Raw genomic sequence first — 26,331 nt, 5'->3', positions numbered from 1 at the left:
AGAAATGCAGAAACTGGGAGACTAAGAAGAGGCTACCACTACTCTAGACATACTGGAGTGTGCAACTGTTTCTGAAGCCTCCCCTCACACTATTGTCTGACACCAGCAGTTGAATGGCTTAAATGAGTACACACGCTGTAGGGGACTCATTAACATTAAGTTCAATATTGGAAGATAAATGAATGTTGTCAGTATCCCCTCAGGGTTATAGGCTTTGATTGGCTCAGCCCTTGATAGTATGTCATGTCAAGTGTGTCATTCTACAGTTGTCTACAGTGTGTGGTGGTTGGTTGTTGTAAATGATCGCAATAAACATTTGCCTAGCATTAAAAATTAGCAGTTTAAAGTGAAGTCATATAGCCTACATAAAAATGCTAATGACAGTAATAGATTAAATTATTTTAACAGAATAATAACAAAAGCAAATCATCTGCAAGGAATATTGATCAGCTAGGTGCAAGGCAAATAGATGAGTCCTTACTTTTGAAAATCCCCAAACTATCGCTAACTATCGTGACTGTGACCTCTTAGTGTTGAGGGAAGCCGGCACAGCCGATGCTCATCAAAGGACCGCAGTGGGTCAGAGGGGACATCAAGCTGGATCATGGAGTTAAGTCAACAAATTGCAGATCCACTAAGTGTTAAGTTGGCCAGAGTGCGGGATATAAATTATTTGTTCCATCGATTATCATTGTTTATCATTCTGCGGCTTTTAAAAGTGATTGTTTAATTGGACATTTGGTAAGCCTTTGACCAATTTACTGTACAGACAGTGCTCCCACTGTCAGTAACCTTGCCCTGGAATATCTTGATGGATGCCATCTTAGACCGATCTTAAATACAGCTGGAGCTTTGCCTCAGTATTTATCACACAGTCACACACTACAGTATCCTTGTAGCCAGCAGGAGCAACGGCACTCTCACAGCACGGCACAGCTGGGTATGAAGAGTTATTTACAGGACTCTCAGCGTGCGCTGGCAAAATGCTTCCCCCTCCCCACGAACTCATCCATGGCCATTGTGTTTTATGTCTCACAAATCCCATTAAGTGGCCATTTGTAAAAGATCTGGCTTTGACCGTGTGTCTTTATGGGCGACGTTGAATGAGGTGAGCTGTCTTCAATACTTTAAGGCCTCTGCAGACTGCCGTGGTGGCTGGCAGGGGAGCCGTAAGAGTGCACTTGGAGAGGGGAGGGGTTTGCTTCGTTGCCAGGGAGGAGAGGTGGGTCAGGCTGAATTTAGCCTGTGCTGCTGAGGCATCAAGCAAATTTAGTCCTGCTGGTCTTGCTATCAGACCCCGATTCCCCCAACCAGGCTCTGCTGTCTCACACTCCCTCCCCCTTCCCCCCTCCTTGCCATGCTTACATCCACCCCAAACACACCCCAGCTCTCTGTAAACGTCTAAAATGTAGCGCTTTCTCTGTCTTCATAATTAGGCCTGCTGTTTAGATGGGGGCGTTTACTTCTCTCAAGTGTGTGTGAGTGAGAGAGAGAGAGAGAGAGAGAACCTGAAAAGAAGTATGTTGGAAGTCATGTGGACCCTCCCCTTCACTGACTTGGGGGAGATCTAGGACTCCTGCCCATCTCTGACCTTTACACCCGGAGGAGTGGAGCTTAGGGAGGCCCTGGACTGATGGAGAACACATGTTGTTTCTGTGTTTGTGTGTGTCTCTCTCTCTCTGTCTGTCTCTCTCTCTCTCTCTCTCTCTCTCTCTCTCTCTCTCTCTCTCTCTCTCTCTCTCTCTCTCTGTGTATCTCTCTCTCTCTCTCTGTGTGTGTGTGTGCCGTTGATCACTGAGGCTCTGTGCCAGTCCTCGGCCTCTGTGGCTGAAGTGAGTCATGGTGGACTGGACCACACCAACAGCTCTCCCATCTCATCTCCGCTCAAACACAAAGCTCAAAGCTCTCAGGGAGCACTATTATTAGAAAACAGGCCATCCGTTTTGCCCTTCTGTATATGTTGCTAATGATGGTGTTGATGCAGCGTGTATTACTGACAATGGCATCTACAATGAGTAGGATTAGAATGTTCCATTTTGTTCAGTGAATTATGTTTTGGGGAGCTGGCTCGGTACATTTTTACTGCTGTACTTGATATATAATATATAAGGGCGTTCAAGCTTTACTTGGTGAGTTTTGGTCTTGTTTACATACTTGATGACATGTTTGACAGGAATGGAATTATTAGAACATAGCTTGACTAAAGTTTGTGAAATGGAAAAGAGTTGAATGGGGTCCAAGACTTCAACAGCAGGCCCATACTTGGCTACAGCAAAACCAGACGGTTCATGTTTGAAGTTTAGAGGCATCCCGGGACTCATCATGGAACTGATTATTGAGAGCTGGAGGCCTGCGCAGCGCAGTGCCCAACATAGCGGCGTAGGAACACATGCTGACCTTATCTCCCAAACAGAGCACCACCTCATGCTGTGTAGTCCCCCAAAGGCTCCCTCCACGCCCACAGCGGCTGGTCTCGTCCCGTAAACTCACTGAGCCTCTGCTGTGTGTTCAGACCTCATGTCTTGAAAGGGTCGGGTTTGTATTCCTGTTCTCCCTTTTTTCTCTCTCTTTCTGCCAGTGGAGTCCTAACAGTCCTCCTTTGCTGTGAGATGAGAAGCCAAGCCACGCGGGGAGCTGAAACCAATTGACCCAGATATGGCGGTGGATTTTGATCCCAGTTGGCTTGGCGTGTTGAGCGTAATCTGGCATTCTCAGCCCCCTTGTGGTGAAGGGCAGATGAGTAGTTTTAAGAATTGGATCATGTCCTCCTTGAGTATTTACGAGTGGACAGGTGGTGTTCGAAAGTCTGAGGAGACATCCAGATTGTCATTGAAAGTTTTTGATGTTGCACTGATGGTGTTGCATTAGCCCAGGAGTTGGAGGCCTGTCAGTCAGCCACACATGAAGTAGTCTGATGTGCATTTTCAATTCATGCGATTGGCAAAGCACGAAGACTGCAATACATTTTGTAGCTTGCAACTCATCATTTGCGAGTATTCCAGGTTTACCAGAAGCGATGTACAAATTAGCAAAACTAAGGTGTTATACAAAACGTGGAACAGTGAACATGCGGCAACATTTGAAAAAGCACCACAAACGGCAACACGGCAACGGCAATGTATTGTGAAAAGCAAAAGAAAGGCTAGCTTGAATTGACCGTAAAGCTGGACTTTCTCAAAAAATATATTGCATATCAAATCAACTTCTAAACCGTTGTCCATATTCATCAGCACAACTCATCAGTCTCCATTTAAGTAATCTATTGTGAGTTAATGACAATTAAGAGAGAGAATAGATTTTTTTAAAAAGCTAACCAACAGCATAGTACCAGCCACTATCAAAACTAGTAAGCGATTTGTTACCTCATAAATGGAACTAGTCATAAACAGAATATTCAATTGCATGACATCCAAAGTCCAACAAGCCAGCATTTTTCTTTGCTGTGTTCAACCAGGGCGTTGCTTGGTCTAATAGGACATCAGCAGGATAGATTCTGTGAGTGTGAGTGTGTCATAGATAGACCTAACTTCTTTTGTCTCTGTGGATAGTGTAAACAACCCAAACATGTGCTTTTGTTTAGGCCTCATATTTGGTGTGACATTTTTTTCAGTGTTCACAACATAATGACTCAATAACAACGGCCTATTTATCATGCAAGGCGCTCTTCGCTAATGGGAGGGTAACCAAGAGCTGGTGTTTGGCTCAGACTGAGACAGAAAGCTGCATGTTCATTTCATTCTTCACACAAAGCTCCGAAGCTCTAAAGTAACTTCCTGTATTTGAAAGGGTTGTTAAGGATGTTATTCTGTGTTATGTTTATGTTTGTCAGAAAAAAAGCATGTGGAGTTTTGAAGCAGTTTAGCAAAAAGGTTGGCAAATCCCTGAGTGTTAATGGCAACCCCTAGGGAGAGAGGGAGAGATGTTTTTTTTTTAGTTTTTTTGAGTCAGTAAAATAGGGGCAGATGTCATTTGCCTCATCTAGGGCAGGGCACATACTCTGCCTGTACATGAAAGGGGTCACAAAAGTTAAAAGGTGGTGTTGTGAAGTGCGATGAAATGTATGAAAAGTGGTGGTGTTGCACTAATAAGTTTCCTGACAGACTGATGAGCGTTTTGTTCTGTTCTGTTCCACAGGCAGAGGCCAGGCTCGCAGCCAAGAGAGCCGCCAGGGCAGAAGCACGGGACATCCGAATGCGGGAGCTGGAGCGTCAGCAAAGAGAGGTACTGCCACTACCACCATCCCAGCAGCTCACTGTCATTAGTTTTCATTATAGGGCAGGGCACAGTTATTTAGCTGTGGACTTAGTCCTCCACTGCTTTATCAACACTACCACAGTAGAGCCAAATTCATTTGAATTATGAGTCAGCCATCATGATTGCGCAACAATGGTGTGCCTTCAATTAGAGAGTCAGATGCAGTTTTAGGCATACCAGTAGTTGCAGTAAGTAACAGTTAGATGCTCTAATTCAAATGGCTATAATGTTGTTGCAATAGAATTTCATACTTTGACTTGACTTGCGCTTTTTAAATTTGGAGAGTTGAAAGGAGCTCTGTGGCTCACACTGCATGTTCAAAGATCACTGATTCAGATTGCCTCCATGACTGTACATCCCAGAAAAAAGGTGGTCCACTCCATTCAGCGCCAAGTCATGCTGGATGCGCGATCACAGTGGCCACTATCCGAAGTGAGAGAGCCTCTCAGGTGCTGAGTGTGCTCCTCTCCTCTCCAGCGCTCTGCTCTGCTTTCTCTCTTCAGGGAGAGTGTTGATGTGGAAACGGTGAATACCGCTGAGGTCAGGCTGACTCACTCACTCTCTCTCTGGCACCACAGCGCCGTGCCTCCGCTCTGATATATGCCACCTTATTAAGGAAGTTAGCATGTCGCTCGTTTAGCTGTCTGATGCGATCATCCACTCATAGACTGTCTCTGTTACACCGGGGAGGTGAGAATGCTATTTGAAATAATGTCTGATGTATTAGGCCAAGTGTTGCATCTTGTATACAGTAATAAGCCTGTAATGCCTAAAGTCATTCTTGTCAACAGAGTCTTGAAGGTCTTGATGACTAAGGGCATTAAAGGGACACTTCACCGATTAGCATTAAGCTTTGTATCTTTAGAAAACCAGTCATGTTTTTGAATGGTCGTGCATCATTCCCTCAGTTTGCCTTGAAATGGGAGAAATACGGATTTCAATGTTGGACTTCCTGCTTTCAATGATGTAAAAATCATCATTTTACATCATTGAAAGCAGGAAGTCCTATTCATGGGTTTCATTGAAATCCGTATTTCTCCCATCTCAAGGCAAACCGAGGGAATGATGTACGACCTGTAAGGATCTAAGTTCCCAGGCTGATGACATTCCTTTCAATCATATATGGACTCTTGATTAGCTACTGAGTGTGGGCCTATTGTGGACCTCCTGTCACACGTTTGTCCAAAGTCCTCAGAAGTTAACTTGGACCAGGAAATGTAACCAAATGTATTGTCATGTCTTGATTGATTTACTCAAGTGGTTTCACTACAACAATGGTCTCAGTTTCACCTACAGTACTCATCATGTGATCTCCATTCATGTAACCCCTGTCACTGTGTGAACCAATCACAAACTTTGTAGCCTATAAAAGCGTAGACAAAACATTATTCATGGAGTCTCTATTAGCTATGAACTCCCACACTTCGGTGTGTAGTCATCTTCCTCTGAGCTGGTAAAGTATGTTTCATTCTCTGTCTGTTTTCGTATCTTAGCCTAAGTATTTCTTGAACCTGTTTAAGTAACTTTCACGCTTTGCATTTAGATGTACGTCTGTAATGTGTTGGATGACTAGCTTGTACCTGTCCAATAAATTTGTTATGCTGATCCGCGTAGCCATTATGTACTTATGCGGCTGTGTCCGGTCCCAGGTAACGTGCTAGCGTTATGGATGGCTAGGGTCTAACTACCGCCGCCGTAGGAGTTAACCATCTGGAAAGGGCAAACTGTCTTCGAAATTGACTAATATTATGAAGCGATGGGCCGTTATGTTTTACGGGGGCTGCCATAGAAATGTCTATGGTGATCTGTATCGAGTAATCGCGTCCTAGCACAGCCAGAACCCTCTGTGCTAGTATGTGGTTGTGGAGCAGCACGTATCACAGTATTAATAGTCCAGGTCACCGGGGCAGACACTGAATCCTTTCTAGAAACTAGTAACAATGATAACGTACGGGAACCGCCCGAATTAATCGGCAGTGGAGGAGAATAGGACCCTCAGCATATTCCTGACGATACGGGGTCGGTAAGAATGACTGGTGGCATTGCACAGTAAATAGTTGATCACGCGCTTATAGCCCACATAAGCCTGATCCCGGAGAATTCACAATGTTACTTTCGAAGGCACCACCAGGCTCACCAGCCTGACCCCTGAGAATAATGTTACTTTGAACTAGACCTTCTTATATTTGGCGGAGTCAGCTTTATTAGGATTCAACAGGGGTTATCATTTAATGTCTCAAACAGCGCGCGGCTGCTTCACGGATTTTCCTTCGACCACTTCCTGTTCCCTCATTGGTTCAGAAAAGTGACGTCTTACAGGTGGTGCCCCGTGTGAGGACACGTGACCTCTTAACAACCAATCACGTGCAAAGACGTAAGCACCGCGCAACCTTCAGTTTCACGCAGTGACAGCTGAGTGAGAGTAGCAGTAATTTTTTTTTTAGTTTTTCCTGTCTACAGCCACTGTGGTGAGTTTATCTTTTTGTTGTTTGTTTTCTATTTTGTTCTTGTTCTTGAGGGCAAGTTACGACAAGCCAATCCATTTATAGTTGGACATATTTGTAGTATGGGTCAACATACCCTCTGTTATTCCGGAAACTTTAGAAATCTGGTACGAGAAGGCTTTGGTGAGATCCTTAACAGACAGAGATATGATCATATAGTTGCCTATGCTCAGAGTGAACCATCTATTCAATAACCTTTGTAAATGTATACCAGGTAGCTTTATAGCCCAGTTGTTTGTTTTACCTTAAGAATTCCTGTTTACAAATAGCCTACTTTAACCAGTTTGATCCATGCTTTCACTGACGGACAATGCGACTGACATTATTCCACCATTCAACAACATAGTAAGACGGACAATGCGACTGACATTATTCCACCATTCAACAACATAGTAAGATACTTTGATTTACTTTTTTAATTGATAAAATATAAAATTACATTCGGAAACACAGACGTTTCCATCTGATTATATAGCCTATTTTTTTTTTTTTCTTCTTTTTTTTTTAAATGCACAATAGTCTGCCAAGGGGCGGACATCCACACATGGTTGATTACGTGAATGGCAGACACATAGTGCGAACAGTACAATACAAACTCAGTTTTGCAACTTTACAGTTTTGTAACCTTACATATGTACCTAGCCATCATTGTAAAATTAATTCCAAGCACATTGCCAAAGATACGTTTAGCTAAAGACAATTTGTTTCAAGCTGACTTTGTTGCATGCTGCTGTCTGAAAAGTTATAGTGCATAGACTCTGTAAATTACTTCTGATACAAAGCATAGACTGTACAGATGTTGGTAGTACAATTGTCCTAAAGCTGAATTGTAACCTGTGTAGCCTTTCCAGCTTAATGTCCAAAAACAAGAATGCATTGCCTTAACATAACTGATTTTCTCAGCCTCAAAACTAAACAATTTGGATATCAAATGAACTTTTATTCTAACCAGTTTTATTTTCCACATTTAAGCTATCCTGTGTTTTTATGTTTGAATTACTTTAAACATCTCCAATGTATTGTCATTATATGTATAGCACTGTAACAAATGTGATGAAAACTATAGAGATAGGCTTGTGTTGATTTTGTGTTAATTTTCAATATGGTTGGTAAATCAGGGCGCCACTGGTTTTTCAACACTTCATTATTAGTAATAAGAATATTATCAAAGTGGTTACATTTGAAGCGCAGGCGTTTCTAACCACTAGTCACACCATTTCCAAAGATATCAATGCCATCGAACATGCCTTAGTTTGTAAAGTATTATGCATCAGATTTATTTACTGCCTCTAGACAAGACATATTAAATTTGTGCCTACGCAAGTCACCTAGAAATGCTTTACGTGATCTTATAGAAATCTTTTATCCCAATAGGTGACTGGCGTTAGAAAAAATATTCAGTTATTAACAGTATTCATGATGTATCTATGTATGTTCCAACTACACTAACCTCTTATCCCTTAATCCACTCTAAACAGAATTTTCTCCATTCCACCACTATTCGCCCACTCGGCATAGTGGTAAATAATCAAGTTCTCAAATGGAATCACATTATCTTTAAAGTACTTGTAAAAGAGACTGAGACCTTGTTTTCTATTTTACCTTGTTGTCATGAAACATCTAAATATGTTATATCTGTAATATCTGGTAACCTTTCTCCCATAATAACACAAAGCTCATCAATGTTCAATCACTACGTGGATATGCTGATGCCATCCAGGTGTCGAGCACACAATGGAGTATCCTGAGAAAGATTAACTCTTGGGGGGTTGATCTACTCAGTACAACATCTGCTGGACTTTAATGTTTCTCCCTGGTGGGAGGACACCCTGAACAAGATACAGACCTTCTAGGACACCATGAGTCTCATGAAACATTCAACACTGGACTATTACCTGGACCTGGCACAATCCTGCTAGGTCATTCAACAAATGGATTACTCCTGAACCTGGCACAGAGCTGCTACTTCAGACACCCCATCCTCCAACTTCAGAAGAGCTGACCTTGGTTCTCCAGAAACTGCAATCATCAGCCCTTAACGATCCTACTCTGATAACCCCACTTGGTCCAATCCTATGATGACCCAGAGGGGTCAAAGGGAGGTCTGTAAGGATCTAAGTTCCCAGGCTGATGACATTCCTTTCAATCATATATGGACTCTTGATTAGCTACTGAGTGTGGGCCTATTGTGGACCTCCTGTCACACGTTTGTCCAAAGTCCTCAGAAGTTAACTTGGACCAGGAAATGTAACCAAATGTATTGTCATGTCTTGATTGATTTACTCAAGTGGTTTCACTACAACAATGGTCTCAGTTTCACCTACAGTACTCATCATGTGATCTCCATTCATGTAACCCCTGTCACTGTGTGAACCAATCACAAACTTTGTAGCCTATAAAAGCGTAGACAAAACATTATTCATGGAGTCTCTATTAGCTATGAACTCCCACACTTCGGTGTGTAGTCATCTTCCTCTGAGCTGGTAAAGTATGTTTCATTCTCTGTCTGTTTTCGTATCTTAGCCTAAGTATTTCTTGAACCTGTTTAAGTAACTTTCACGCTTTGCATTTAGATGTACGTCTGTAATGTGTTGGATGACTAGCTTGTACCTGTCCAATAAATTTGTTATGCTGATCCGCGTAGCCATTATGTACTTATGCGGCTGTGTCCGGTCCCAGGTAACGTGCTAGCGTTATGGATGGCTAGGGTCTAACTACCGCCGCCGTAGGAGTTAACCATCTGGAAAGGGCAAACTGTCTTCGAAATTGACTAATATTATGAAGCGATGGGCCGTTATGTTTTACGGGGGCTGCCATAGAAATGTCTATGGTGATCTGTATCGAGTAATCGCGTCCTAGCACAGCCAGAACCCTCTGTGCTAGTATGTGGTTGTGGAGCAGCACGTATCACAGTATTAATAGTCCAGGTCACCGGGGCAGACACTGAATCCTTTCTAGAAACTAGTAACAATGATAACGTACGGGAACCGCCCGAATTAATCGGCAGTGGAGGAGAATAGGACCCTCAGCATATTCCTGACGATACGGGGTCGGTAAGAATGACTGGTGGCATTGCACAGTAAATAGTTGATCACGCGCTTATAGCCCACATAAGCCTGATCCCGGAGAATTCACAATGTTACTTTCGAAGGCACCACCAGGCTCACCAGCCTGACCCCTGAGAATAATGTTACTTTGAACTAGACCTTCTTATATTTGGCGGAGTCAGCTTTATTAGGATTCAACAGGGGTTATCATTTAATGTCTCAAACAGCGCGCGGCTGCTTCACGGATTTTCCTTCGACCACTTCCTGTTCCCTCATTGGTTCAGAAAAGTGACGTCTTACAGACCATTCAAAAACATGACTGGTTTTCTAAAGATACAAAGCTTAATGCTAATCGGTGAAGTGTCCCTTTAAAAGTAAACACTCATTCTGCTCCATACAAGGCTACTCATTGTTTTGGACAGATTTAGGGAAGATGTATGGCATGGTCATCATCAGCGGTAGTGTTATATTTTTAATTGGATGATTCATAGGAAAGGATATAAGATGTGGAGAACAGTAGTGCTTTGATAGATCACAATTTTCAAGGTAGGATGGAGACCGATACGTTGAGAAACGTCTGATCAGCATATGAACTGGAAAGATGTTGCTGAAATGTCTTGTCAGCGATATTACTTTGCAACACATGCTGGCGGTGGACTTGGAAGTACAACACCTGCACACAAGCATATTGGATGCATTTTCAACTGAACAGCCTTTCTGCAGGAGCTGATGTTGGTTTTGCCACATAATCACATGACTGTGTGTGTGTGTGTGTGTGTGTGTTTGTGCGCGTATATGTGTGTGTGATGATGGAACCACTTTGCTGCGAGTAAACAGTGAGTTTGTGTTTATGTTTGTTCCCTCTCTCCCATCCGGATCACGGTCCTCTCTGCTCAGCTCTCTCAGCGCCACTCGTCCTCCAACAGGAAATTCGGGCAGATCCACCAATGGATGGTAGGACAGCGCGCATGTAGTGAGCCTGTCAACTGCATCTTTTAAAACCCGTGTGTGTCTGTCTGTGTGAGGTTTCAACTACACCCATATCGGGAAGGTTCCTAATCTTCTTTTATGTAGGACATTACCTCAGTCATTGCACTTGGTTCAGAGGAACTGTTATCAGAGATCTGTTTGTCCGATAGGCTGTAGACATTCCAAGGTGTGAGCTTGATAGGGGCTGACACATGGCCAGACCTTTATTGCGGCCGTGTTTTCAAAACTGAAACTAGTGCCCGTCAGAGTGAGCACAAAGCTACAGTGTAGCTCTGCACCTAACCAAGCCTTGATTTAGTGTTGTTTTATTGCATGAGCTAACCTGTCAAGTGTGGTGTACTTTAAACAAAGTGAAGGGGCCTGCAGGTCCAAGGTCAGATTGGTATCACTTTCCGGAATGTTCTACGGTAATTTGTAGCGTAAATGGATTAAGATGGAAATGTCTCTCCGTGCATGTCCTCGTGGTGCTGCTTCCAACTCTTCCACTCCCCCAAGCACACGTGGTCGCAGGGAGGGAAAGGAAGCGGTCTTGGCAAGCAGTCAGCGCTTTGAATCCGGCCGAATTGATACGCTTCAGCTGGGTGGCCGTTGGTTCGCTCTCGCCTCTTGTTCCTCACTCACGAGTGGCATGTGTTGGTTTGGTATAGCGCTAACAGATGTTCCAGCAGAGCCACCCAGCCTCAAGTTTCAGGGTTCCCTCCGTCCCCCTCGCATCCCTGCACTGCACTGCCCTGTGCTGCCCCTGGCTCCTTTCCTTTGGGGAATGCTGATCGTAAAAAAGCTGAGGATGAAAGCGGTGGATTCTAATGTGACCTTTGCGAAGCAGTAAAGCGTCTCCACTCTCCCTTTTACAGTTTTATTTCCCATCAGCAATCATCAATGAAAAGAGGATCGGGCTCGTTTTATGGGGCTTCTTCTTCTCCTTGTTTTCTTTCGTCTCCATCCCTTATTTGTGCCTCTGCTCCTTCATTTCTCTCTCTCTCTCTCTCTCTCTCCCTTCTACCCCACACATTCTGTCCATCCAGGCTGACGCTGAGAAGGCCCGAACGTCCTCCTCGTCTCGGTCCACCACGAGTACTCGGCGGGTTTGTATCTCCACCCCCCTCACACCACCCATGTCTCTATCTCCCTGTCTAGCTCTCCAGCCTTCGCTTCCGCTGTCTTATATCTCAGCTCTTATCCCTATTGATCTCTCCTCACTTTATCCTTTATCCTTTGCCATCTTCCTGTTGGTTTATGCCCTGTGTCTCTGCTTGTCAGGGTCGAGATGACGATACAATGTCGGTCCGTAGCAGTGCCAGCTACAGGGTGTGTACCATGTTGTTTGGGTGCCCAGGGGGTTTTGTGTGTGAGGCTTGTTGTGATATGCTCTGCAATATATATATTTATAAAGAACACACACTCTTAAGGTTTGTCTACACTGCCAACGATAACTACAAAGACTGTAACTATGACTGTATGATCATCAGCACTGATCCATGATAAGGAAAGTCTCTTGAGAATATTCTGAATGTTCATTAATGTTTCTGTGGCTCACAAGGCACTCTGAAAGTGATCTCAATGAAATTGTTCTTCATAGTTATTATAGTACTATGTGGTCTGGCAGCTGCTGCCATTAATTAGAGTGATACTTAGAACTGTAGTTTGTATTGCAATCATTACAGCTATTGTTGGCAGTAACATTAGATGATGAGACAAATGGACAAATGGGATGACTCCCTGTAAACCTGATATGTTTCTGCTTTTGAAGTCGACTTCATCCTCGCTACGAGACTTGGGGAGCTCCCAGCGGAGTCGATCTAGTACCTCTCGCAGGAGGGATGCGGTGGGTTACTGGGGCGTGCTTTGCTGTGTGTCTATGTTTGGATTTTATTGTTGTTGTTGTTGTTGTTGTTATTTTTAGTTGACTTTCTGTAATATTTTACGGTTGTCAAGTTTTATATGTAAAACCATTTTGACAATAAACATTTAAGCATGGGCCAAATGTGCCAGCATAACCAGAGAGGTGCATCACTTCCATAATCGTTTTAATTACAGTAGTCCACCTAATTGCACGTTGTTGGATTTTTTACCTCATGTTGTAGCCTAATACTAGAAGCCCTGGTTGATTCGTATCTAACAGCGTCTGCGTCTTTGGTTGTTGGTGGAATAATAGAAGCAGATGTCCTTGTGCTTGAGGCAGCACATGGGAGAAGTTTACTGTGTGATTTCAACTGTCTGCTCAGGCCCCCACAGCTTATCGCAGTCACTAATGGAAGCCTTGAAGGGGTTTCTCTGGCAAATAAACGACAGATTAATCATTCGGAACGGGGTCACGGCAGTCTCAAGTGTAGCATGCACATGACCCCTCCAGGAACGCCGCACACACCCCTGCCTCAGCGGCTCCCACCATGTAAACAGCTGACTAAAGAGCCTGACTTATGTTCTCTCTCAGCAACTGTACAGGCGAAGCATTCAGAGAGAACACGCTGCCCAGATATGTAGTGCACTCCCACCACCCACCCCCAAATCTGGCAACTAGTATCCAAATTGATGACCTGTCTAAGTCACTCGCTCATGTCATGATATTGCTCCGTTTCAGTGGTTGAGCATAACGTCATCTTCCAAAAAGCAATAACCATTAATAACCTTCACTTGGTCTGGTTTGGGGGTTTGTTTTTGGTACCACATACATACCGCATGTGTCTTTTATGCCCCAAGTACTACGCATGGAGTTTTCATTCTGTGGGGATACTGCGGTTTGTAATTATGTTGTGTGCGCGTACACGCGTGTGTGTGTGTGCGCGTGTGCTCGCTCGTTCCCCTCTCATGTATAATTGCTGTTCTGTCTGCAGTCTGACGCCCTCTCCAGCAGCTCGGCTCTGAAGAGCTCCCGCTCCACTGTACGTACCGCGTCGGCCTCGGCCGGCTGTTCCCAAGCCAGCGCACTTGGCTTTACACCCCGCCGCACTCACACAGCAGTGATGTGTCTGAGATTCTCACCCAGCGCAGCCAGTCAGTCAGTCCGACCTCAGGATATAGGGCATGCTTGATGGCTTGTGAAGAGACAGGGCTGTCCAAATCTGCGAGGAGTCCGGGGGAGGGATTCAGGAGCTGCCAGACAAATTTGAGATAGATGTCGGTTTATAGTCTGCTTTAGGTTTTGATGTGCTGTTTGCTTTTTGGTGTGCCATGCATGTCGTTGAAGAGATTTGACTTCACTGCAGTGGAGATCAAAGGTGTGCTTAAACATTAAACTAGGCAGCTTTTTTTAGACAAATACACTCCTGCCTCAGGTGCTTGCCAGATTTGTTGTCAGACTGAGATGCATGTTGAAAGATGTGTCATGTGTCATGTGAATGTAGTTTGGCAGACATGTAGTGAAACTCATCCCTTTGCCACCTTCCCTGTCAGAGCTCTGTGTACAACGACTTGCACAACTTGAAGAAGACCTCCAGTGGCTCTAAAAAGGATTTGCTGGTCAGTGTACTTCAAGAATTTGCATGATCACAAATCTGCAGTACCAATAGAAAATATGTTTTCATAAAAACAATCGATTTTCGATTTAAACCATTTTTTTTTGCTCAGCCCTACCAATGGACCAATGCAATAAAGTAGTTTTAGAAGGTGTAGATCTGTTATCAGTTATTTAAGCCTGGATTCGTTTAATACTTCAGGATGCTGCCCGCAAGGGTGCCTCACAAACAAATGCTTGCAAAAACAACAGATGCAACCACTGTTTCTATTTATGTGTTCCTTTAGCAGATCTAAGGCGTTTTCTGGCTAAGAACTGAGCTGAAGAAATTCTATTCTTGCTTCACAAACAAAACCCGACCAATGTTTTAGTCATAATCGTTTCTGTTGTGGTAAAACGCGTTATTTTCATTAGCAAAGGGACATATTAACCCATTATGCGTACATGCTAAGCTGTGCGCAGTTGAAAATCTCTCTCTCTCTCTCTCCCTCCCTCCCTTTCTCTCTCTCCCTCTCTCCATCTCTCCCTTCTTCTCTCTCTCTCTCCCTCTCCGTACTTTGCGCTCTGTTGATGTGTCATTTGCCATTTCCCTCTAGACTGGACTGTACCACGACCAAAGGAACTACACCAGCCTAGCCAAGAGCACCAAACCCGCTCCCCCTACTTTCACCTCCACTACAACCTCTTCCACCTACCAGCCTCGGGTCTGTCCCTCTCCCTCTCCCTCTCCCCTTTTCATCTCTGCCATTCCGTTCCAGTCAGTGTGCACACAGCTAGAGTTCCCAGAGGGGAAACGATGCCACCGAGGCTTCACCCACAGTGTCCTGAGTGTGGCTAGATAGCTCTCGACTGACTGTTTTGTGTGATTTACTTTGTTATGACGTGTTCACAAGCATTTCATTGTGTACATGCCTTCTTCACGTGTGGTAGTCAGCATTTCAGTATTGACGTCTGAACAATTTATACCAAAACCTTGAGGGGGGGGGGGGGGGATCATCATACGTAGCAAGGGTTTTGTAGCCTGTCGTTAAGATGATCTTTTGATCGCTCGGCCACAAGATTCCACACATTGGTCTACCTGCCTAACGCACTCCACTCCCCCTCTCCGATTCCCACCACAGGCTTCGTCCACCACCCCCAGCACAACTGGTCTGACCCGGAGTTACAGCCTGGTTAGTCTGCATGAAGTGTGCATGCAGCCACACCACCCTCTCCAGTGTACACACTACGGTCTCTGCCCAGGGCACAAAGCTGCTCTGTTGCACCCCACAGATGAGTGTTCCTTAGGCCACAGAATGTAGCTGACGCAGCCCTCCTACAGCCCGTAAAGTTCAACTGGAGGGTTTGTTCTTCTGGAGGTTCAGTGGTCCTAGACAAATAGTAATGTGTGTGTTTATATTATGGTAATGTGATAATAGTGCGTATGGCGAACGCACTCAGCAGGAAGGGATTTCGGCTTGTCAGAAGCTGCTGCCCACTCGTAAGGAAATCTAGGCATTCCACTTCATTCAGAATAGTTGGCTTTGTAATGCATGCGTGCAGCCAAAGAGGCTTCTCACTGAAGGAGGCCCCAGTTGGTCTTCTTGTTCTACTTCTGCCTGTAGCCATGACCCCCCCACACACACATCCTTCCTCCTCCCTTTTACCCCCTCAGGCCTCTATCTATGACGACGGTCTCTATGGTTCCTACAGTTCCAGCAAAGCTGTAAGTGTTCTCCGTGTCCATAGTGACCCAATTATGAGGTCATCCTCCAGTTGGTTTAGCTCATTCTGTCTATATGAGACTTTGTGGCGCTCATGTCAGTGCTGTTTCTATTCCTCCCACCCACCCCACCCCCCCACCTACCCACTCCTCACCCCTCCACACACACACAGCCGTCTGAATACAGCTGGTACTCCTCGGGGGCCAGCTCCACTCGCAGCAGCCCCGTGGTGAGCACCCGGCACTCTCCGGCCTGTCCAGCTGCACTCCTCTCCTCTCCGCCTCGCTCTCGCCCACTTCACTAACCCCCGCCATTTATCCCGGCAGCTTAGCCACCACTTGGGATAAATGCTGAATGGGCCTTGAATTGTGGATAAAGTGCATGGTTGATTTAACACCCCTACCAGCGCTGCTAATAGCGGCAAAATCTATTTCAACCTCTGAGTGAGTCCGGGCAATCGATTGGAAATACTGTAGGATTTTGCACATCCCATTAACAATCAATAGAGAGGTACAGTAAAATGGAATTTATGACCGAGCAAACATTTAGAGTCCTAATGCGACCCAGCAGGGAGCAAAGCAGGTAACGCTGGATGCAACCTTGCTAAATGCAACCTTGCTAAAAGGCATGCAGCTCCACATCAGTTTTGTATTTTGAAATGTCATGGTAGGTACAGTTTACCCATAGTGCAAGTGGTGTTTTGATGTGTGTTTGTTGAGTGAGAAGGGACTCTTAAACTTCTGCATGAGTGAAGTTGTCTTTAGTGTGTTTAGTAGTGAGTTTGAATGGTAGCTGATCAACAGAGTGTGTGCATGCAGGCTGGTTGTGAGCCAGTGAACGTTGACCGTTTCAAAATGCAGAATAATGACTGACGCTCCCTCCGACTCCGCCAGTCCTCCTCCGGCAGTGACTCCGGCAGCACCGTGTCCCAGGAGTGCTACAGCCGCAGACGCAGGGACAGCACGGTGAGCCAATCAGGGCCGTCCCTCCCCAGGCCAGAGCGGCCCAGCCTTCCCCTCAGGACCTCCAGTCAGCAGCAGGAATTAACTGGGGAGGGGGGGCGAGTCCAGAGCCTGTACGGCAGGTTAGGGCCCAGGGTGACCAGGAGCAGGCATGAGGGATTGATAAGAGACCAGAGTAGCCATTCGAGGTGAAGTGCTGCCTGTTGAGTTCTGAGAAGGCTGAACTGGAGGTCAATGAGGAGGGGGGGTTGGGCAGCTGTGGCCAACGGACAAAATGGGATTTTTCCATGAGCCACACGCCATTCAGAGTGACCTTTATAATACCAGTATTCAAAATGGTATTTATGGACTTAGGTCATAAGTTTTGTTGACCCTGAAAAGATCTAGTCATTGTTACGGTGGTTGTCATGATTCTTCCAATGGCTTGTATGATGTTAGTTCAGTTCTTCAAAAATTCATCTCATGTTCCTTACAATGGAACAGTTGTACATGACAAGTACCACTATAACAACTATTGTCATGGCCTTGGTCCTCTGTTGTTTTCTTTTAGTTTTCCTCATTCTATTTTCCCTCTCAAAATCCTTTTTGAGCATCTTTGCTGTTTTCCTGTGTCTCTATCCATATCTTCTGTTACTGTTGGTGGCTTTATGTGTATGTTTAATTTGCCTCTCTCATATCCCCCCCCCCCCCCACTCTCTTTATCTTGTCTCTTGCAATTTTACCCCTCTCTCTCTCTCTCTCTCGTTTTCCTTCCTTTCTCTCTGTTCATCACTTCATCCTGAGCGTAGTGTTCCGACTTCTCTGACATTAGTGAGACGGCTGCTGACTATTTCAGCCGTTCTAACCGTCGTGGCAGTATCGTGTCTGACCTGGATGATCTGAGTATTCCTGATCTGGACGTAAGTCTCTCTCTGGAATGGAATGGAGTGGAGTGGATGCATGTCTCTTCTCAGTCCTCACATAAGGCCATTATTTACTCCCACACTGACTGAGCCAGACAAGACAACACACACACACACACACACACACACACACAGTCTCACTGTACTGTATATGCCCACCACATTGGACAATCTGGGCACCCCTTATCTAGGCACCCTGTTGTTAGATGTTGGAGAAAGTCAGACTGAGGCACGTTCTGGTCTGACTCACACGTGCATACACCAGCACATGCATAGCACAGCTCCATATGCTACGCAGGCCTACCACACACACACACACACACACACACTCACATTCAGATACAGGCTATCCCCTCCCCTCTGCTGGCTTCTCTCTCACACCACATGGTCACTGTTGTAGAGTGTTGGGAGCTGAAAATAGCTGAAGAGGTTTAACCCGATAGTGAAAATGCTGAATACCATCTTTTTGATCACAATGGCCTGTCTAACACAACCCGTATTTTGTGTGGTTCCCATCTGATGACTAATCCTGTGTTTTGGTTAAAGATTCCCTGTGGGATTTCACAGAGTTTTGCGTGTGTGTTTTGGCACGTCTCCTACTCAGTTTGCAGCGCATGCATGTTGGTCAAGGTTTCCCGTGTTATTATGATTTTTTTTTTGTCTTGGGGAAAAAAAGGGGCCGTGGCTCACCATTGGCTTCCTTGTGTTGCTATTTAGAATTGGTTTGTTTTGGTGACGGTTGCCGGGGCACGAACCACAGGTTTTGTTTTTGAGAAAGGTGGCTTTTAGTTTGCCTGTTGGAGGAAAAAAAGAGAGATGTTTTTTTTGTGTGTGAAGTTGTGCGCTGAGTGATCTGTGAACATGCAGTGGTCCACGTCCTGTTCTTCCCTCAACAGTCCGCTGACTCAGGTGACCGATCCGAACCCCTCCGGGTCAGAGACCGCACAGGCTGATTTGCTAATTTTTCTTTTTTTTTCTCCATTTCTTCCAGCTGGATGAAAAATGCGACAAGCAGTACTCAGAGTACAGCCGGGTGAGTATGGGAGATTGCACCAAACACGGGGGGGCTTCATGAAATGGCCATGAGTTTGAGACCAACCTGGTCTTTTATGCATCTGTTGTGGGAGATGTTCATTCTAGTGACGAGCAGTGGCTTTGTCCGTTGTTCCTGTCTGTTATCGTCATTGTGCAAGCATACAGTATGCAAATTCTGCAGCTGACCACAAAAATTAGAGAGATAAAGCACCATAGCGAAACATTGCTCCATTGTTGTGGTTACATTTTATCTAGTCTCTGCAGAAGTTCTCTTTAAGGCACACGCAGGCCACAGAGACACACAGTGTCAGACCCAACCCCCTAATTCAATTGCCATTACTGTGTAATTCTAGAAAACATGGCCCTAACTTAATGGAAGATCTGTCCAACACAGTCCACCTCAATGTTGTAGAAACTGTGTAAGCCTAAAAACTCTATTCATGTAATCTAAGTATGCTCTGGCAAAGCATTTATTATTTCTCTCTCTCTCTCTCTCCCTCTCTCTCTCTCTCTCTCTCTCTCCTGCTGCAGCCGTCGTCGCGCTGCACCACCCCCGGCCTGTCTGCGGCTGCCCTGGCATCGCTGGGCGGCACCTCGTCCAGGCGTGGCAGCGGAGACGCAGGCAGCGTCGTCATCGACCCTGACACTTCTCTCAGCGAGCTGCGGGTGAGCGATGCCTTTTTCGCCGACACGGGAACACGTCCCTGCGACCCACAGCTTTTTGTTCTCTGTCTGTGGTCGCCAGCGGAAGCACACCGTTTCACAGAGCTGCTAACTAACTGCTGTGTCTGTCGGTGTCTTTGAATGCCTGGGATAAAGATGTTCTCGTCTCGTGTTTTGTCTTCATGGCTGTTTGTGGAGATGCACATACTGTGTGAGTCAGTCGCTGTCTGTGTGAACGCCTGTGTCTAAATGTGTCCGTGACGCTCTAGCTGTCTCTGTGAATGCCTGTGTAGAAATGTACATGTGCACATTCACTGTGTGCGAATGCTGGGAAGATGTAAAGTGTAAACCCTCTGTCTCCGTTTGCCAGCAAGTGCCAGTGTTGTGTGGCGATGACATCCCGACTCCTATCCACAGTCCACATCAGTGCTCGATTCTCCCTCCCTCCCTCTCTCTGACTCTCCCTCTCAATTCATCCCTCTCTCCCTCCCTCCATCCCTCTCCATCCCTCCTTCTCCTCCTCTCCTGGTTCACTCATCCCATTCCTCCCGTTTGCTCCACAGGATCTGTATGATTTAAAGGACCAGATTCAGGATGTAGAGGGGCGCTACATGCAGGGGCTTAAGGAGCTGAAGGTAGAGGGGCCTGAGTGCACTGCATGCCTTCTCTTCCTTCTCTTGTGTGACCTTTGACCTTTCCTCACTCTCCCCTCTAACCCTTAGAATTGGGTCACCCTCCTCCTCCTCCTCTTCTGTTTTTGCATGATGTTCAAAATCACAGTAAGGCTGCATGTAGAGCCTCTCATGAAAAGGTGTGTGTGTGTGCGTGCGCTCATGTGTATCTTTGAGTGGGTTCACCATGGGCCTGTACACAGGTAAGTATTATCAGCTGGTGTGCAGGTCTGGCCACAACTGTAGACCTCAGCTGGAGGAAACTTCACTTCCTGTTTTCTACACTGACCTCTGAACTTTCCCCTCTGCCCCCTGTCAGCCTCCCTGGGACGGGAGAGGCCGCTCCACGGGAGCCGGGAGAGGGGAACGGGTGGGAGTGGGACGTCTTGACTAACTCACCTTACTGTTGGCATGGCTTTTACCTGGGTCTAGTTGACAGCCCTCTGGCATCTGTACAGAAAAATAAATGATGATACTTTAAAGAAGATATAAGCAACACTCTTAGGAAATGGTGAATGAGTTGTTTTCCTTCAGGAGTGTGTCCATCTCAAGATACTTAAGCCATGTTCTAATTCCGATTTTTACTCATTAGTACTGAATGCACTGCATCAATTGGATTGGGTTTGGATGCATGACCCATAAACTGCGTTTATATTGAGCTGCATTTGAGATGGACAAACATTTAGTGGGTACATGGCTTTTCTAGCCTATCCTGTTTCCTCTCTCTTTTAGAAATGAAATGAACACTTTTCTATTATATGCACATCTTTATAGCAGTAGTTTTACTAACGGTAGTAGTAGAAGTACTATCTATCACCTGTAGCAATAGAATGTGTAGTTGTAGAAGTAGTAGAAGTAGACTACTAGTACTAGTATGCATACTACATGTATATGTCATGAGCAATGAATTCAAAATGGAACACTGCAGCAAGCATAATCAAATGATGCAGGACAAGCAATTCCAGAATGAGACCAGATAAAGACATTTACATTATAGTTATTCATTTAGCAGACACTTTTATCCAAAGTGATTTACATATTTATACATTTATATATGTTGCATATAACAAGGGCCAGTGTCCCTGGAGCAACCTGGAGTTAAGTTCCTTGCTCAAGGGCACAACGGTGGAAGCCGGGAATTGAACCCACAACTTTTTTGGGGCAATTCTAGTCCTGCTCGTTAACCACTACGTCACCACCCTAGGCTATGATGAGAACCTTTTTAGCCAAGCAGTGAAGGGGCAAAAAGTTAAACAAAAAAAGTGATTTCATAAGTGTGGTCTTGATGCGCCCAAAATGGCTATCTATTTCAAGTACCCCATTGTGATGTTGTGTCCTTTTAACAGTTCCCATCACTGAGACAGCATTTGTCATTGTTTGACCAAATTAAACTTGGAGAAGCTTGGATGAGCAGAGCATCTTAGTCAAGTATAGGCTCTGAATATCCCCACCTCACTGTGGATGATTGGTGTGTGTGTGTGTGTGTGCTTGGTCCCTGGTAGGAGTCTCTAGCAGAGGTGGAAGAGAAGTATAAGAAAGCTATGGTGTCCAACGCTCAGCTGGACAACGACAAAGCCAACCTGATCTACCAGGTGGACACGCTGAAGGACGTCATAGAGGAGATGGAGGAGCAGACGTCAGAAATGAGACGAGAGATGGACGACAAGTCCAAGGTACCCACATGGTTGCACTCACGTACACCTCCATATTCATTTAGGCGCTGTGGTACTAATCCATATCGCGACACAAATCAGGGTCCAGACATATATATCCAGACATACAGTACAGGTAACACTCTCTTCTGCATGCACACTTTTGTAAAGAAAAGTTGCTCCAGCAACTTGTTTAAACATGGGAGGGAGGTCAGAAGGTGACAGCTGGGTTGCATTTCAAGGTCAGGCGTTTGTATTTAATAACGCTAGTTAACTTGTCAGTCATCCCCTAAACTCTTCTGCAGCCTTTGAATCCCAGAGAGCGCCCTGTCACTTAGGTTCCCCTCTCAGCCCCTAACTTTAATGAGATCCATTTCACTCTCTTTCTCTCTCTCTCTCTCTCTCTCTTTCTCTCTCTCTCTCTCTCTCTCTCTCTCTCTCTCTCTCCATCCCCCCTCTCCCTCTGTCTCTCTCTCCCTCCCTCTCTCTGACGTACACTTCCAGGTGTTTCATATTGAAAGGAACACATGTAGTCCCCACTCTCTGTGTAAGAGCAGATGAGTTCAGTGCCTTTCCACAGCACTGGAAAAGCTTGCAAACCTTGGGGATTTTTCCCGAGAGGCGCCAAAGAAAAGCGCATTGTTATTGGTAGCCCCGTTAAAAACACGGACTGCACATGATGAGATGCTTTTGATTTTGAGGCCTAATGGAGTCCACCCCACAGGACTTGACCCATTTCTCATATTATGCTGAAGCTCGGTGGAAAGTGGCAGTCAGAGAGAAGATGGGGATTGTGCAGAGGATTGACAATATTGCGCATTTCATGGAGGACTTCAAGAAAAGCAATAACTTCTCTGGAAAGTCGTGTTATGTCTTTGTAATGTCTCTCTCTCTCTTCCTTTCCCTCTCAATCCTTTCTCTTTCTCTCTTTCGCTCTCTCTCTTGCTCTCTCTCTTTCTCTCTCTCTCTCTGTGTCTATGTCTGTCTCTGTCCGTTCCTCTCCCAGGAGTTAGAGAGACAGAAGCACAGCGTGACGGTGCTACAGCACAAGCAGGAGGAGCTGAAGGAGGGCATTCGCCAGAGAGACGAACTCATAGAGGTGAGACACGCGCACACACACACACACACACACACAAACACACATTCTCAAACCCTTCTCACCTCCCTCCCAGCAAACCCACTAAAGGAAAAGCTCACAAAGTGCACATGAGAAGCTGTTCTCCAGAGATGAACACAGCTTCTGTCAACAACACACACACACACACACACACACACACACACACACACACACACACACATACACACACACACACACACACAGACACAGACACACACTCCCTTTATCTGTATTTTCCTCTTCTCTTTCTCTTTCTCTGTCCATCTGGCACCTCATGTCTCTCTCTCTCTCTCTCTCTCTCTCTCTCCTGTCTCTGATCGATCAGTCTCATTTCAGCATCAGGCCCTCTGTACTTTTTTCCTGCCATTCATCACTCCTTCATTGTCTTTTCTCTATCTGTCCATCCTCTCGGGTGGCGCTGCCCTGCGCCCTCTCCTCTGTCCATCTCGCCATCCTGGCCGCTGCAGGACAACCAGCAAATTCAGCAAAAGTTAGATACGCTCACCCGCGAGGTGTTTGATCTGCAGGAGACCATTAACTGGAAGGACAAAAAGATTGGGGTAGGAGGTCGTAGAGCTAACCTGTAGAGCCACGGAGACCCACAGACTGTCGTTAAACACTGCCCGTCCTGGTTGTCAGTGTTCCAGCCTTTGAGCCACGGAAGGCTTTTTAAAGCCGTCCCTTCGTAACATGGCCTTTAGGCTTTACTGTATGTCGCTGATTGGAAGAGTGTTTTTCTGAGTGTTTTTCTTTGTTTTATTTTTAGGAATGTAATTGTAAATATGTGGCATAGTCTTTTAATAAATGTGAAGTATGACTTTTTTTTAGCCACGTGAATTGAATTAATAAACAGGTGTATAACGACAGTCTATTGGCTCCTGTGACGGCCTGAGAGATTTCATAGACGTTAGCTTGCAGTTGGAGGCATCCCATCTCATGGTTATGAATGTCAATGTAATTTGATAACACGCATGCCCTCTTATCACTTGTGAACAGTTAATTAAATTAACTATTTACACTCCTTTGAAAAAGTAATTGATCTAAAAAAAAAAAAAAAGTGATCTAAATGAACACAAATCTAAATGATTTATGTTCAGACTGAAAAACACCTTTTTAATCTCGTTGGTTTGGAACTAAGCTTGGTGTAACGCCCCAGATCAAGTTGGATATGTTGTGGTCTATAAAGGACCAGGAAGAGTTAGTCAGCTCATGAGGTGTGGAGACTGCATTTTTGACACACTGCTGCACCCTACTGGTGTACGCTGTAAAGCAACTGACCATTTTCACAACATTTCATTTTTATCAGAAGAATGAAATGGTAATAGCATTATAAACACTGTTCAGACTTATGAAAAAAAGTTATTTTTATATAACATTAATATTGATGTATATAACAGTATATTATATATTCAGTTTGAAGTTGTTTTGTAGTTATGCATTTTTTTTTTAAATGGAAACACTGCCAAGTAGTCAACATATAACTCAACTAGTGAACCACAGTCACTGGACTTTATTTATTTATTTTAGTTGGTGATTTGTCAATGAATTGATCCAGTTTGTTAATGTGGTCCTGCTTTGGCACATTAATTGTTTAATTGAGGCATATTAATTGTTATGGGAAATGTATGGTCAAGAGCATGAAAGATTAGGTAAACCACACATCTAGGAACACTGTTTTGGGGAGTATTGATTTGTCAGACAGCATGTGTCCTCCCCTTCAGAAAGGTGGAACTGGGGGTCTGTTGTAGGTGCGATGTGGAAATTTGTCCACCTGCCTATGCTCGTCATTGCTCTCTTTTTCTTCAACACCAGCATGTTGCCTGTCAGAGCATGATTTTCCCTCTTTGACTTGATATGCAAGGGTGTGCGTGTGCGTGTGCGTGTGCGTGTGTGTGTGTGTGTGTACTGGTGGATGGGAGCGTGCGTGTGTGCGTGCATATATACGTGATCTTGTGTACTTCTGTCCTTCCAACTTCTCCTTTGCTGTTTTTCCCTCTCTGTGTCCATCTCTCTCTCGTCTCTTTTGCGTGTGTGCCGTGTGTGGACAGGCCTTAGAGAGACAGAAAGAGTACTTTGATTGCATTAGGACTGAGAGGGACGAGCTCAGAGATGAGCTGGCTGACCTCAAGGGGAAGTCCAAATCAGGAGAGGTAGGTCATTCAGCAGCGCCGCGCCACGCCTGCCCAGTCCTCCTCTAGCTTAGGACACCCTCACACAGCTACTTACGGCAAGCCATGAGGGACACCAGAGACTGTTTGCCTGTTCTGTATTCAGTATTGTTCTTTTCCTTTGATATATTGATTTATCTTGAATTTCCCCTTGTGGATCAATAAAGTATCTAACTATCTATCTATCTATCTATATTAGCCACCACAATATTTAAATAGCACCTTTCTTCCTTTCCAGCATATTGCTGTCCTATAAGTCATATTGTAATGGTATTTCCGTGCTGCTGGAAATGATTATAATGAATAATACAGTAGGGCCGAGTGAGTAATAGAGAGAGGTTGTACGTTAATGGTGTCTGCTGTGCATCTCATCGTTGTCTCTCCTGTCGCTTGTGACCCGCACAGAAACACGGGCTGGTCATCATCCCAGAGGGCACGCCCAACGGCGATGTCGACCACGAGCTGCCCAACTCGGGCATTACCGTGGTGACGCAGGAATCAGCGCAGGTGCTGGAGTCCGCTGGAGAGGGGCCCCTTGGTAAGAGCGGTGTTAAACACACACACACACACACACACACACACACACAGAGTCTTAATTATTTTTAGCAGTTAACAGCTTTTAATTTGAACATTTTTGTCATTCATTTGAATAGACCTCCTTTAGTTTCTCTTGCTTCCCTCTATTCCTCCTCTGTTCTTCTCTCCTCGATCCTCGATCCTCCAAGCTCGTTCCCACTGATCTATAACTAACACTAGATAGACTATCCCATTGTTGCCGCCCCATCATTCTTTATGTAGATCAGTGAGGACGAGGACCGAGGAAGGAATGGAGGATGTATAAAAGATGAAAGAGAGACACCCCTTGTGTTTGTGACTGTATCTACTAAAGGTGCAGCTGTGCCTGTGACTGTAGATAGAGCATGTATGTAACTACTTAGATGCCCACAGTCTGACTGTCTTGTGTGTGTGATCCTCCTCCCCAGATGTCAGGTTACGGAAGCTGGCGGACGAAAAGGATGAACTCTTAGCACAGGTGAGATCCTCATGTCTGCCCATTTGTCTGCCAGAGATGTCCACCGTGCAATCAAATGACTTCAAATGACTAGACTTCAAAAGAGACCAGTTTACCTCAAGATATCGGAACTAATAACCATGACCATGGATGTCCAGATTCATGTATCATGATTCTCAGTAAGTCTCTTTTTTTCT

The 26,331-nt window shown here is 45.1% G+C and overlaps 1 protein-coding gene across 9 annotated transcripts in view; it reads left to right on the top strand.

The window, feature by feature from the left end:
• lrrfip2 (leucine rich repeat (in FLII) interacting protein 2) overlaps window positions 1-26,331 on the top strand; it is a 36,619-nt gene that overhangs the window by 8,063 nt on the left and 2,225 nt on the right. The window contains exons 3-24 of one of the 9 annotated variants that reach the window (XM_062520224.1): window positions 4,135-4,221; window positions 10,703-10,759; window positions 11,821-11,880; window positions 12,056-12,103; window positions 12,546-12,620; window positions 13,630-13,677; window positions 14,189-14,254; window positions 14,846-14,953; window positions 15,371-15,421; window positions 15,904-15,954; window positions 16,125-16,181; window positions 16,846-16,917; window positions 17,703-17,813; window positions 18,808-18,849; window positions 19,383-19,517; window positions 20,078-20,149; window positions 21,688-21,858; window positions 22,844-22,936; window positions 23,422-23,514; window positions 25,003-25,104; window positions 25,528-25,660; window positions 26,106-26,155. In XM_062520224.1, coding sequence (XP_062376208.1) covers window positions 4,135-4,221; window positions 10,703-10,759; window positions 11,821-11,880; window positions 12,056-12,103; window positions 12,546-12,620; window positions 13,630-13,677; window positions 14,189-14,254; window positions 14,846-14,953; window positions 15,371-15,421; window positions 15,904-15,954; window positions 16,125-16,181; window positions 16,846-16,917; window positions 17,703-17,813; window positions 18,808-18,849; window positions 19,383-19,517; window positions 20,078-20,149; window positions 21,688-21,858; window positions 22,844-22,936; window positions 23,422-23,514; window positions 25,003-25,104; window positions 25,528-25,660; window positions 26,106-26,155 — 1,782 coding nt within the window. The remainder of the gene's footprint in view (window positions 1-4,134; window positions 4,222-10,702; window positions 10,760-11,820; window positions 11,881-12,055; window positions 12,104-12,545; window positions 12,621-13,629; window positions 13,678-14,188; window positions 14,255-14,845; window positions 14,954-15,370; window positions 15,422-15,903; window positions 15,955-16,124; window positions 16,182-16,845; window positions 16,918-17,702; window positions 17,814-18,807; window positions 18,850-19,382; window positions 19,518-20,077; window positions 20,150-21,687; window positions 21,859-22,843; window positions 22,937-23,421; window positions 23,515-25,002; window positions 25,105-25,527; window positions 25,661-26,105; window positions 26,156-26,331) is intronic. The other 8 variants (XM_062520225.1, XM_062520226.1, XM_062520227.1 and 5 more) reach the window with 8 other exon arrangements.

The sequence above is a fragment of the Sardina pilchardus genome, chromosome 18, assembly GCF_963854185.1.
Source record: "Sardina pilchardus chromosome 18, fSarPil1.1, whole genome shotgun sequence".
NCBI classification, from domain to species: domain Eukaryota; kingdom Metazoa; phylum Chordata; class Actinopteri; order Clupeiformes; family Clupeidae; genus Sardina; species Sardina pilchardus.
The sequence above is the reverse complement of the archived record's forward strand: the minus strand, read 5'-3'. Positions and strand labels throughout refer to the sequence as shown.